We start from the raw sequence: 14,424 nt of genomic DNA, 5'->3' as shown, positions 1-14,424 counted from the left end.
TAGCTTAAATTCACCTAAGTCAAATCCATTGCCACTTAGTTTATCCACTCAAGACATGATCAATCACTTTTCAAATTAAGAATGCATCATACTTGAATCACTTCAAACTTGCAATCTTCACATTCAAAACAAAACGAAACAAAACATTTTTTTCTTTTTTTTTTTTTTAAGAGGAACTAAAACAAAAGTAAAAACACACCAAAAAAGGGAAAAAAACTAAAAGAATGAAATCCCTCCCCCACACTTAAACAATGCATTGTCCTCAATGCAGAACACATAGGCAAGTCACAAAGCAAGTAGTATCCAGCACAGCCCAACTCAATAATATGACAATGCAAAGCAAAAAGAGTGAAGGGAAGGAATACAACCAAGGCTACGTGGCGTCTCGTAGTGTGATAACCTCTACATCTTGGGTAGAGAACCCCTCGTAGTAAGGCTTCAAGCGATGACCATTGACTGTAAAGCATCTTCCAGTTGGCTCTCTCTTAATCTCTACAGCACCATAGGGAAAAACATTAGTGACAATAAAAGGTCCCTCCCATCTAGAACGGAGCTTACCAGGCATGAGTTTAAGTCTAGAGACATAAAGTAGAACTTTTTGGCCCACGTGAAACTCCCTTCTTAAGATGAGCTTATCATGGATAGCCTTGGTCCTTTCCTTGTAGATCCGAGCATTCTCATAGGCTTCTCTCCTAAGCTCTTCAAGTTCTTGCAATTGTAACTTTCTTTCAACACCAGCACTAGCAAGATCAAGGCTGCAGCTTTTGATGGCCCAATATGCCTTGTGCTCCACCTCTACTGGCAAATGACAAGCCTTACCAAAGACAATTCGATATGGGGACATGCCAATTGGGCTTTTATATGCTGTACGATATGCCCAGAGTGCATCATCCAGCCTCTTGCTCCAATCCTTTCTGTTAGGTTGCACTGTCTTTTCAAGAATGAGCTTAATTTCTCTGTTTGAGAGTTCTGCTTGACCGTTTGTCTGAGGGTGGTATGGAGTAGCCACCTTATGCATCACACCATACTTGCTCAGTAAGCTCTGCATACTTCGGTTGCAAAAATGAGTACCCTGATCGCTAATGATAGCTCTTGGGATTCCAAACCTGCAGAAGATGTGAGACCTGACAAAAGAAACCACTACAGAAGAGTCATTAGTACGAGTGGGGATTGCCTCAACCCACTTAGAGACATAATCCACAGCAAGCAGAATGTAAACATAACCAAATGAAGTAGGAAAAGGTCCCATGAAATCAATACCCCAAACGTCAAAGACTTCACAGAACAACAGCGGCTGTTGAGGCATCTCATGCTTCCTGGAAATATTGCCAACAAATTGGCACCTAGAACACTTCTTACAAAACTCGTGGGCATCATGGAATAGAGTGGGCCAGAATAACCCACTTTCTAAAACCTTCCTAGCAGTACGCTTAGCACTAAAGTGCCCTCCACAAGCAAGAGTGTGACAAAATGTCAACACAGATTCAAATTCACTATCAGGAATGCATCGCCTAATAACCTGATCATTGCAAATGTGCCACAAGTAGGGATCATCCCATATATAGAACCTAGCATCACTCTTAAACTTGTTTAATTGATGCTTATTCATATCAGTTGGTAAAACAGATGCAGCCAGATAATTAGCAATGTCAGCATACCACGGAACAGTCATATCAACTCCACAAAGTCTATTATCAGGAAAATCATCTAAGGGTAAAGAAGATGTTACCACAGGAGTCTCAATCCTACTCAAGTGATCAGCTACCATGTTCTCTGCACCGCTCTTATCACGGATCTCCACATCAAACTCCTGTATCAGCATTACCCATCTAATCAAGCGGGGTTTGGAGTCTGGCTTCTTGAACAAGTACTTGATAGCCGAATGATCTGTAAAGACAGTCACTTTTGTGTGGAGGATGTAAGAACGAAATTTCTCAAGCCCAAACACAATTGCAAATAGCTCTTTCTCTGTGGTTGTGTAATTAGCCTGGGTGGCATCCAGTGTCCGTGATGCATATGCTATGATATGTTGCCGCTTTTCTATTCTCTGAGTAAGAACTGCACCCAATGCATAATCAGAAGCATCACACAAGAGCTCAAAGGGAAGGCTCCAATTAGGTGGCTGAATGATAGGAGGTGTAGTGAGTCGCTTTTTCAACTCATCCCAAGCATACCTGCAAGCATCATCAAAAACAAAGCCCACATCTTTCTGCAGTAAACGAGACAATGGTAATGCAATTTTACTAAAGTCCTGAATGAATCGCCTGTAAAATCCAGCATGTCCAAGAAAAGAGCGCACATCTTTCACACAAGAGGGATATGGAAGAGATGAAATAATATCAATTTTGGCTTTATCAACCTCAATGCCATCATGTGAGACAACATGTCCTAAAACAATGCCTTTCTTGACCATAAAATGACATTTCTCAAAATTCAGCACAAGATTATATTCAATGCATCTTTCCAAAACCCTATCCAAACTAGCTAAGCATGCATCAAAAGAATCACCATAGACAGTGAAATCATCCATAAATACTTCCATGCAATGCTCAAGAAAATCAGAAAATATGGAGACCATGCAACGCTGAAAAGTGCCAGGTGCATTACATAATCCAAACGGCATGCGTCTGTATGCAAAGGTTCCAAATGGACATGTGAATGTGGTCTTATCCTGATCCTCAGGTGCAATAGAAATTTGAAAATATCCAGAAAAACCATCCAAAAAGCAATAATGGGATCTACCAGCCAGTCTTTCAAGCATTTGATCAATAAAGGGAAGGGGGTAATGATCTTTTCTGGTCACAGAATTCAACTTCCTATAATCAATACATACCCTCCAGCTATTCTGGACTCTAGTTGGAACAAGCTCACCTTCATCATTACGAATAACAGTAATACCAGTTTTTTTCGGAACTACCTGAACCGGACTAACCCACTGGCTATCAGAAATGGGATAGATTATACCTGCAGAAAGAAGTTTAGAAACCTCTTTCTTTACCACATCAAGAATCAATGGGTTGAGTCGCCTCTGTGGCTGACGCACAGCTTTGGCACTATCCTCTAACAAAATCCGGTGCATGCACACATTAGGGCTAATTCCAGGAATATCAGCAAGAGTCCATCCAATAGCTTTCATCCTTCTTTTCAGCACCTCCAGGAGGCGAATTTCTTCATCAACAGCTATGTCGCTAGCTAGAATCACTGGCAATGTCTCATCTTCCCCCAAATAGGCATATTTCAGCGAATCAGGAAGTGGCTTTAGCTCTAAAGAAGGAGCTTGCTCAATTGAGGGCACGAGGGGCTTCAAATCAATGTTAGTCAAACTAGAAACCTGCATTGAAGACTCACAAGCAAAAGAGCAGACTTTCCCAACTTGGGAATCATTAGCAGGAACAGTAACAATAGAAGAATCAGATAATACGCCACAATTCATGAAAGAAGTGCCATCAGTAGCACTCATGTCAGAAGCAACATCGGGATCAGAATCAAAGACCTCTATATCAGGGACATGATCAATGTTAACTAACAGCTCAGAGTTAGGTAATGTAGATGAATCAGTTGCATCTATAGCATCAATCACACTAAGTAACTGAGAGAGTCCATGTGAATCAACAGAAGTACTAGATGAGGAATCACTGAAAGTACCAAGTCTATGGACAGGTGCAGAAGAATCAAAACTAGAATGTCTAACAATCTCAATGAAATCAGTGAAAACATCAATATCAGCAGCATCTATACCAGTACAAGAATCACAACTACCAATTTCAGAACATGAACAAGAGATAGAATCATCTAAGCCAACAATATCACATGATCTACTTATCATACTATCTCTAAAATCTATGACAGCATCATCAGTAATAATGTCAACAAAACTAACATCAATCTCAGCACAACTATCAGGTGGATGTCTCATAGAGTCAAGCACATCAAATCTAATGATTTTACCAGCAAATTCCATAGTAAGAGTACCAGCATGCACATCTATCATAGCCCTAGCAGTCTTAAGAAATGGCCTACCCAAAATCAAAGATGAATGTCCCTTTTGCCTAAATCTAGCATCATCCATATCAAGAACATAGAAGTCTGCAGGAAATATGAGATCTTTTACCTTCACCAAGACATCCTCCAAGACTCCTTCTGGAACTACACAGCGTCTGTCAGCAAGAGAAGCGATTAGATTTGTAGGCTTAAGATCCACACCTTGAAGTTGAGCAAAAACTGATTTTGGCATGACATTGATAGCCGCTCCTAGATCTGCTAGAGCATCTGAAAACTCAATGTTACCAATGGTGCACGGTATGAGAAAGCTACCAGGATCCTTGCACTTCACTGGCATTGGCATTTGATAAAGAGAGGAGACAACCGCCCCTAAGTCAACTTTGCCATCATGCTTAAGCCTTCTCTTGGTGGTACACAACTCCTTCAAAAACTTCGCATACTTAGGCACTTGTGCAACTAGATCAACCAATGGAACATTGATCACCACCTTTTTGAAGATATCATAAACCTCTTTGAACATCTCAGCTTCTTTCTTTCTCCTTTCAGCCTTAATCACCCCTGTAGGAAAAGGTAAGACTTGCTCGCTCACTTTCTTCCCTTCCCCATCTTTTTCTTGCTCTTCTTGCAATGCCACATGTGGTGTTGATAAAGTGGACTTATTATGCGATGTGGAAGCAGGGGGAGAATCTTTAATGATAGCTTCCTTGTCCGTTGAAGCATGGGTAGTGACAGGATCTGCAGAGGTAATTGAATTTCCGCTTCTAAGAGATATAGCATTAATTCCACCAATGTTAGGATTCTGCTGGGTGCCAACATTAGGGTTAACTACTACTTGAGATGGCAACTTCCCTGAGCCTTGACTTTGCATGTTACTAAATGCATTAGATAACTGCCCAATCTGAGTTTGAAGATTCTGAATTTCTTGGCTATGTTGCAAATCCTTTTGTTCAAACTTATCCATCAGGAGTTTCATCATGCCTTCTAACTTTAAACTCTCATCTTGATTGGGCATAGTTTGCCTAACTTGTTGGAACATTTTACCACCAGAAGAGTTTATGCCTTGATTGAACTGTGATTGTTGAGGCTGGCCACTCCCATATCTGAGATTTGGATGGTCACGCCATCCAGGGTTGTATGTATTTGAGTAAGGATCATATTTCTGGCCACCTTGAGTCATAGGCTTAGTGTGGTATACTGCATTACACGAGTCAACTCCATCATTTAGGTAGGGCAAGAGTCAGTGGTGTGAGTAGCTAGAGAGCAAATAGAGCAAAGTGGCCCAATTAGAGCTGTAGAGTCAGCTTGTGGGATGAAAGCAGAGGAAGATCCCACAGAAGGAGCCATATTTTGGGAGTTTTTCATCTGAAATACAACCATTTTCTCCATAGCAGATGTTAACTTATCAATTTTACTCTCAAGGCGAGACTCAGAATAAGATGAATGCAATCCAACTTCATTTACTCTAGCTTGCTGCCTAGTACCAAACTGTTGGGTATTTTCAGCTTTCTTTTCAATCAATCTCCAAGCAGCTTCAACAGTCAAGTCAAGAAGAGCACCTCCAGCAGCAGAATCTAGTAAATCTCTCTCAAGAGGCAAGAGCCCTTCATGAAAATATTGAATCAACAATGTATCTGAAATTTGGTGGTGAGGACAACTGGATAACAATGCCTTAAAGCGCTCATAATACTCATATAAGGATTCCCCAGACATTTGTCGGCAACCACAAATATCCTTCCTGATGGAGGAAGTACGAGATGCTGGGAAATACTTTTCCAAAAACAACCTTTTCAGCTGGTCCCATGAAGTAATGAATCCAGGAGGTAAGCGAAGAAGCCAATTCTTTGCAGAACTTTCCAAAGAAAATGGGAAGGCACGCATCTTAATCTGATCCTCAGACACACCAGAAGGCTTCATAGCAGTACAGATTATATGAAAAGTCTTCAAGTGATTGTATGGATCCTCGCCTGCAAGACCATTAAATTTTGGAAGTAAGTGAATCAATCCAGACTTTAACTCAAAATCAGTGTCAATATCAGGATAATTGATGCACCAATTTTGAAAATGCAGATCAGGTGAAACCAATTCCTTGATAGTCCTAGCAGGATTAGCCATGCTACTGTCAGAATGAGAAGAGTCAAGAGAATTAGAGGAATCAGCAGTTAACTTAACAGAAGAATCACTTTCTATAAGATTGCTAGCTTGAGCCCTCCTTCTTTGATGAAAAGTCCTCTCAATCTCAGGATCAAGTTCAAACAATTCTTTGCTAGAGGATCTAGTCATGCACTAAGCAACTATCACAAATCAAAGTGAAATGAAAAGAAGGAAAGAAAAAAAAATGCACCAAAAAAAAAAAAACCAGAGAAAGAAAATGCAAAATCACCTAGAAATCAAACCTAAAGTTTAACCATTGCTCCCCGGCAACGGCGCCAAAATTGATGATGCCTTTTGTCATCAAAGCACTCAATTAAACTAGGTCCTAATTAATTTGTAGTTTAGGATCGACCTAGGTCATTACTTCCAAGGAGCAAGTTATGGGTTTCTTTAGGTAAAAATTTAGGTGATAAAAAAATACAATAAATTGGACCTAAACTAAAATGCAAAATTCTAACTCTAAATGCAAGATGCAAATATCCTAAAATCTATATAAAAATTAAATTAAACTAAATAAATGCAATGCAATTTTTGGGGGGATTTTTTTTTTGAAGATAGAAAATTAAAATGATAAATGAAGAAAATTGACTAAAGAGCAAAGAAAATTAAGAAGTGAAAATTGAGAAGTTTCTCTTCGGTAAGGTAGAGGGGACAACTTAGGATTCGCATGAATTCAACCTTCATAACCTTAATCAGTTAATTAGACCAAAGAAAAGTGATAAGAGAGTGGAATTAATAAACTTAATTACCTATTTGAAACAAAGGGAACCCTCAATTTCAAAAACCCTTAAACCATTAGAGAACTCATAACAGTATAAGGTTGGTCAATTAAGCTTATTAAAACCAATGAAGATATCTCAAATTAATTCTGGAAATTATATTTGAAATCATCCAGTTAAACAACTAGACAATTAACCAACTTAATTAAACAATTAAGAGGCAAAAAGAACCCAAATTTTGCAATTCAAACCACATTGATAATTAAACTCATAATGAAAACTCAATTATAAATTCAATTAACAATGCAAAGGTTCTAAACATAAATTCCAACAAGTATCTTGGCACAAATAAGATCCAAATATCAATTCAATCCAAGAATAAAATTGACAATCTAGAACTAAATTGTCTCAACAAAATTACAACTTAAAATTATTTAAAACTAAATAATTTCAAGTCCTTGAATTAAAAAGATAAATGGAACATCACTCCCTTGTGGTCTTCAAGTGCTAGCCCAAGGCTCTAGTCTCCTCCATGCTCCTCCCAAGTTGCCTCCCTAACAAGCTTAAGCTGCCATGGTATTATCTCCTCCCTCCACACTGTTGGGAATCACGGCCACCATAGTTAATGAAGAATGGATAATGAAATGCTGAATTTATGTGGGACGTGGAATGGAGGAGTTGGTGATGATGATTGAATGGGGCTTTTGTGCGTAGGGAAGGGATATGAATGTTTGATTGAAATCGTAGTGTCCCGCGGCTGAATGGAGAAGGAGAAAGTGATTGAATGTGATGATGGAATATGGTGCAATCCGTGAATGGAGAAAAATTGATATTAGGCGTGACTTTTTTTTATATGGAATGAGGAGAATATTTTAATGGGAGAAAAGAAAATTTTATGGATCCAAAGCTCAAGCCTATTAGTAATTAATTGGCCCACTTGATATTAGCCATTGGATTGTGCTTAGATTCTAAGAAACAATCTTGCACCATTGGATTTCCTATGTGCCCCTTTCTTGACCTACAAGAATTTAAGTGCATCCATTAATGTATATTATATCCAAATATAATATAATCTCTATCAAAATTAAATATTAGATATGCACAAAAATTAGGCAAGAAATTGCAAAACTTTCTAAAACTAATCTTTCTAAAAATATGAGACTTGTTTCCAAAGAAATAGGAAAAATTGATTCCAAGTCAAAAATAGGAAAGCACAAAATATCTATATTTTTAATCCAAAATATCAATTTTTATGCAAAATCCAAAAATCAACCAATTTATCCAATAATGCATAAAAATCCAATTAAGCTCAAAATTATCATTTAAATTCTGAATAAATGTGGGATAAAATATATAAAATTTGGGTTTTATCACCTGCCAAAGGGATCTGGTAGCCTACTAATTTCAAACTATTTCTTGCATTTCTAAGCCCAAAATTCGAGATGTTACATAACTCACCTAAACTTTTTGTTATAAAAAAAATACACACACATATATATTTGATAAATTTTTACACATTCAAGAAAATACCCACACATAGTTTGAATTTTAAATTTGCTAGGTAAGCAACCCCAAACAAATACTAATAAATGTTAAACATTTTTCCCAAGATACATCATGGCTGGATTATGTGCCATAATTTTTGAGGTCAGAATAATTATATAATGCATTTTAAATATTAGGCATTTTTCCTGTGATTATTAGTAACTACACAGCTGGGAGTTGGGAGCACATATATCATAGGTCCAAATAGAAGAGACTTGGGCACCTTAAACATCATATCTAGGGTTTGATCCTTAGGATGGTGTATATGGAAAAAATACTGTTGGGAGGGGCCCCAGCTATAGCGCCTGACAGTACCCCAAGAGATTAGTCGCTTATCGTTCGGGTGGGAGGATACTCTGAGCAACCAAAAAATAATAATTTTTGACATGTGTCAACATTTTAAAGTTTAGACCTCAACATTCAAAGTGCATAACCAACCGTAATATTACACATTGTGGAAATTCTAGAAAAATTAGAAGGAAAAAAAGAAGAAGGAAGAAGATAGATTTATTAGGCACTGGTAGCCTCACAGTAAGTCCTGCTTTGTTTTATATTGTAATAGAATAGATTTGATTAGTTTTAACTCGATTAAGTTGGCCGACCTTTTACGCAGGGATAAAAGCAAAATTCAAATCTTACCAAAAAAAAAAAAGCAAAATTCAAATGCACATTAGAAATACATAAATGCTATTAATGAACTAATGATAATTGCCTAGGGGTTACTTAGTGACTAATTCTACCTAATGAAGAAGAGTCTCAGTTAAGTTAGGAAATCGTGATGACTAGTGAATTCACCTTAGAATGTTTTTTTTATAATTGTTCAAACTATATCACATAACACTGTTAAATTCATTTATGCTCATTCCAGCTTAAAACAGAAAAATATAAAAATTAGTTTAGGGGCCATTTTTTTGGCCAAAAAAAGAAGAAGTGCCGAGGCCATTTTAGCCAAAAGAAAAAAAGAAGTGCCGAGGCCATTTTAGCTACTTTAATTCAACTTGTCGTAACTGAACTTCAATTTGGTAATTTGTAATCATTGTCCAAAGTGATTAGAGATAAAATTCAGCAGGTCCCTCAAAGTGAAAACGACATTGATCTGCCCTATTCTACATAGTGATAGCCTAGAAATTAATTGGGAGTGAAACGACTAGCTCTGTCAACTAACGTTTAAATTGACAAAAGTTTAATAGAGATGATGGACAAGATTGCTCTCGCGTGAAGACTTTATAGGCAGGTTTATACTATTACCTTTAAGTCCAGGATGATTAGTGGGTCTTGAAAAAACTACTTTATTAAAAAATTTGCATCTCAATAAACTTGTAAATAAGAGGAACATGGGTGCTTTTCCTTTTCAGAGATGAATGATTGAATACATATGAAATATATGGGGGGGAAAATAAGGTTACATGCACTTCACAGAAACAAGGAAAGAGATAGATTAAAATGAATGAATACAAAAAGATTAATTTCTCGTTTCAATTGATTTTTCTTTTCTCTATGCACATTATCTTAAAAGAATAACAAAGTCGCCCTTGAAAAACATGCATAATCCACACGAACAAACAAAACGCAACTTTTCTTTAGGCACTTAGGGTCTTTTGGCTGCGGCGGCGGCTGCTTCTCGGTACTTGGTTGCATATCTCTGAAATAAAGCAAGTGCATTGCTAGTGACTTGTGCAACGTTCAAAACTTTACCCCTTATTGTAGCCTTCATCTTACTCATCCTATGACCTGGGAAGTAATCGACACAAGTGCTCGCATCAGTAAGGGCAGTGCTTACCCACGTCTCAACGTTACTTATATGCCACAAGACACCATCATTGATAAAAGTGTTTGGGATCTTTTTCAACCGCCCAAGCTCTTTTATTGAAAGTCCAAGCTGGTCCACACTATCATCGATTTGCTTCAAGCAATCTTGCAGAACTACATAGTCTCTACTATTGTTACTATTCTTGATTGCCTTGAATTGTTTGGCGACTCGCAGCAAGTAATCTCTTGTGTGTAGTGCTCGTGAGAGACTCACAGATAGAGCCACATGAGTCAAGTGTTGTGGGCTTTGAATATTTGAATTGGCAAATTTATATAAGCAGCGAAGGCACAGATTTGGGTACATAGTGGTTTGACAAGAGGCTTTTATATAAGCGATTGTTTGAGGATTGTACCCACGACGAGGTTTGTTGAAGGATGGCTCAGCTACAACATGAATTGAGAAGAGAGACAAGAGAAGCATCACTAGAATTGTGAGGTTGATAAGTTGTGCCATATTTCTTCGTTGATTGTTGAAGCCTACAATATTAGCTATCTCTCTGTCTTTCTCTATTCTACGAGGGGAGGTGGGGTGAAGAGGGAATTCTAAAGCAGGCTGTACAACTTGGAGAAAATGGCCAGGGGCCAAGGTGCTTTCTATAGAAGTGCAGATTTAGTGCATATCATTAAAACCGTCCAAATGATCTTATATGGTATATGGGCCATCTTTTTCCAAATTAAAAATAAATTAATATTGATCATTCAACTTAATGTCTTCCAATCAATGGTTTAAATGAGTGGGGTGCACGCACGTGATGGTGCACACCACATGGTGCACAAGTCGGAGGTTTCTTCTATATGACCAATTGCTTAGCTTTTCCTTTTTCTTTTTTAATACTCCCTCCATCTCTAAATATAGTACCCAATTTTTTTAAGTCATTATCCTTTTTACCTCATTAAAAATTGTAAAATGTTTTGTTAAAATATATTTATATGTATCCCTATTTGATACCAAATCCGGTTCTTATATAAGAGCTAATTGTAGATTTAATTTGTCATAAATATAAGACTTTAATCTATTTTCTACATCATATTTATCTATTTTGCTCTCAATAATTCATATGATAATTGCACATGTTAAGGGGTTTCTATCAAAAGTGCGTAGTTGCAATGTACATGATTAACAACGGTATTTTGGAAATGATAATACTCATTTATTATAAATAACTAACTTGACTAATTTTATTAATATTTGCAAATTAGTTATCTAGCTCTTATATCAATGACCGTAGGTAGTAATTTTTTCCAAACCCTAAAAAATGATTTTACTATCATCATAAAATATTTAGTTAGGGTAGAATTTGGAAAGCAGAAAATACTAGAGACAATTAACTTCCCCGGTCTCCGAGAATTTTACAACCGACAATCTTACTCTGCAGCAAGATGCAACAAAAATATGCTTTTAAAAGAAGCATTTATGATATAGCTGGTCGGTCTGAAACTTAGAGATAACATTTAATTTGCATTAATCTGAAGCAATGTTTAATATATTACATTAGATAAATAATCATGTGGCGATGGTTATTGCAAATCTGCAATTGGTCCAAATCAAATCAAAGTCTTTCCGACACAAAAATATACTACCTCTAGTCCTTAATATAAGATCTCGTTTGACTTTTTTATTTTGGTCCTAAATATAAGACATCAATCTACTTTGTCTCTCATATTTATCCATTTTTTCCCAAGATAGTCCTTCTAATAATGATATCTCTAGGCAATAACTTGATTAGCAAGGATAATTTAGGAAAAACAATACCTATTTATTACAAATAACTAACTTAACTTATTTTTTTAATCTACTCAAATTAGTTAATTAACTCTTATATTTAGGATTGGAGGTAGTATCTATGAAGTCTTGATACAGAGAATAAGATGCAAGTGGCTAATAGCTTATGCAATAACAATAAGCAGGTCATTTTTATAAATATAACCAGTGAAAGAATGTTGAAATATTAACCCTTTTCGTTTTTCATCAACAAATATATATGGGAAAAACATTACTTTCAAAAAGAGCCGTATCTTGATAATAATTGAAGCGTATCAAAGAAAAAACTTAATTAGTTGGAGTTAGACTAGTTTAAGGAGGGCATCATCATCTTTATAGGATGTCTGTGCAATAAATTAAAATTGGTCAACGTAGGCTTTGTCGCGCTTTTAAGGGCCAAGTGGTGATCGGAAAACATAGAGTATTGAAATGAAGCTTATAATGGAAAAAAGTGTGTTCAAGCCGAATATATCATTCAGGCTTCTTTTTTTTTTCCCTTGTCATATTTGAGATTACTAGCTTATTCAGATTTAGTCCTAAAACGATTTCATTTGGAGTTTTGAAAAAACAAAGAAAAAGTAGTAATATGTCAAATTTGTATTTTAGGAGAACTCTGTTTTATTGGATTATGTGTGGGATATTCATGAATGTTCTGTTTACTTGTGTGAATTGACACTTTTTTGTTATTTATATTACTCTTTTTGATGTTACATATGAATATTTATCTATATTTTAATTAAATTATGTTATTTCAATCATAATTGGGCTAACTCTGATTCAACTATACTGAGATTATTAACCCTTGAACTACTAGTTTGATCAATTTAATGGCTAGTATGATTTTCAGTACCTTGGATTTAATAGTTCTGTGAGCCTAAATGGGAGTAACTCTTCTTCTTTCATGCTATATGGCGTACATATCGCCATGCAAAACGAGGAATTTCGATCTACGAAGCTAAATTTCTTTGACTTGACATTTATCCATTATTATTTTAGTATAATTTAATATGGAGATTGTCGATGACTTGTATGCAGAATGAAAACAAAAAATAAAGATTATTATTCGGCGATTCTAACGGATCTTTGTCCATCAGAAAAGTGAAGAGTTACGACAAACACATGTTATGTGGATTTAAGAAAATGGTTGGCAAATTAAAATATATTATTGACACTAAATCAAGGAATGAAGATTCCAGAGAGCACAATTAGGAATCATAAGACCACATTTTAAAATGATGTTGCAAGTGGGCTAGCAAGGCAGAGTAATCTTCCGGGAAATATCAGTAAAGGTCCAAATGCAGCAAAATATATATACGCAAAAATGTTCAAAAGGACGCTGAATTTATTTCCAAACCAAGTTGTTGATTTGAAGTAAAATTTAAATACTAATGATGATTTATGAATAATACAATTTTTTATAAGTTTTATGCAATAATATTATAATATATATACTTAATTATCCCATATTGATGAATATATTGAGTTATGTTTTGACGATATTTTTGTGAAAGGGAAGGAGTTTCTAATGATTATTTGTTACACTTTACCAAGCTCTTTTTTTGGAAAAAAATAAAAATATAACTTAAAATATAAATGTAATTTTTTTTCCAGAGGAAATATAAAACCTGCTGAAAGTTTTTTGTGCTTTATATTCGGATGCATGAAGCACGAAAAGGCATTGCTATAAGATAATAAAACGGAGAGTTCTACGCATATGCATGTGGAACGTGCATGGCTTTATGAAGGCTACGTGTATTATACGTGCTGTAGATCCGTAGAAAGGAAAGCGAAGACCATAACATAAATTGATTAAAAATAGCTTTGCTAACATGTCTTTTGTTTTTAATAAAAAATGATTTTAAATAAATGATATAGGAAATAAATAAATACATAATAATAGACCCACTTTTGATTTATGGACAATAAAAAGACATTTTTATCACTACCCAACATTGCTTTGTAAGATATTCATGTATTTCGATTCTTTGTTATTGGAGCATGTTAGCATGTTACTTTTAAGGGATAGGCGTTGGGGTTGGGTGGGCCCCGTATTCGTTTAGTCCACGTGCCTGTCTTTTTTATGGAGGCGGGGATACAAAGCAAAAGGTTGATCCAAAATGGATTACTTTTGTGAAAATGGGGACAAATCCCTATTTGAAAAATAAATTAATAAGAAAATGGTACCTAAAACATTTGACTTTTTTAGTGCAATTAATTGTAAAATTATCCTAATTGTATATTGCTTGTGTAAAGTTGCATATGACTCATTCTATTGCATAGTTGCATATGAGATTTTATTGCATAGTGTCACACCTTATTATCGGATCCACTTAGGGTTTAATTAACACTATTTTAGACCATATTAGATGGTCTTAGGCTCAATTTTATCACAAAAATGCTAATTTCGGATTTTTACTGTTCATTGGGTAAAAATCT

General features: G+C 35.8%; 2 protein-coding genes across 2 annotated transcripts; both read right to left on the bottom strand.

Moving 5' to 3' along the window:
• Positions 1-373: 373 nt before the first annotated feature.
• Positions 374-5,179, bottom strand: LOC114757797 (uncharacterized). Its single transcript, XM_028946883.1, has 2 exons — positions 2,834-5,179; positions 374-2,359 (listed from the first exon to the last, which is right to left on the bottom strand). Exons 1-2 carry the CDS (start codon positions 5,177-5,179, stop codon positions 374-376), a joined length of 4,332 nt encoding a protein of 1,443 aa, XP_028802716.1.
• A 4,826-nt stretch (positions 5,180-10,005) lies between these two features.
• Positions 10,006-10,758, bottom strand: LOC114757796 (pectinesterase inhibitor 9-like). The gene has a single exon (XM_028946882.1). It carries the CDS (start codon positions 10,678-10,680, stop codon positions 10,006-10,008), a length of 675 nt encoding a protein of 224 aa, XP_028802715.1. The 5' UTR covers positions 10,681-10,758.
• Between the last annotated feature and the right edge of the window lie 3,666 nt (positions 10,759-14,424).

The sequence above is a fragment of the Neltuma alba genome, unplaced genomic scaffold (genome assembly GCF_004799145.2).
Source record: "Neltuma alba isolate B1F8T4 unplaced genomic scaffold, ASM479914v2 tig00010640_pilon, whole genome shotgun sequence".
Classification (NCBI taxonomy): Eukaryota; Viridiplantae; Streptophyta; class Magnoliopsida; order Fabales; family Fabaceae; genus Neltuma; species Neltuma alba.
Note: the sequence above shows the minus strand (reverse complement) of the source record. Positions and strands in the feature narration are given on the sequence as shown.

What these genes read in the sequence shown, in the direction of transcription:
- LOC114757797 (XM_028946883.1), bottom strand. Translation starts at nt 5,179, where the DNA reads ATGACTCAAGGTGGCCAGAAATATGATCCTTACTCAAATACATACAAC. An exon ending in GAGTCCAGAATAGCTGGAGG is followed by an intron (nt 2,360 to 2,833) that starts GTATGTATTGAT and finishes GATGGCATTGAG; the next exon opens with GTTGATAAAGCCAAAATTGA.
- LOC114757796 (XM_028946882.1), bottom strand. Translation starts at nt 10,680, where the DNA reads ATGGCACAACTTATCAACCTCACAATTCTAGTGATGCTTCTCTTGTCT.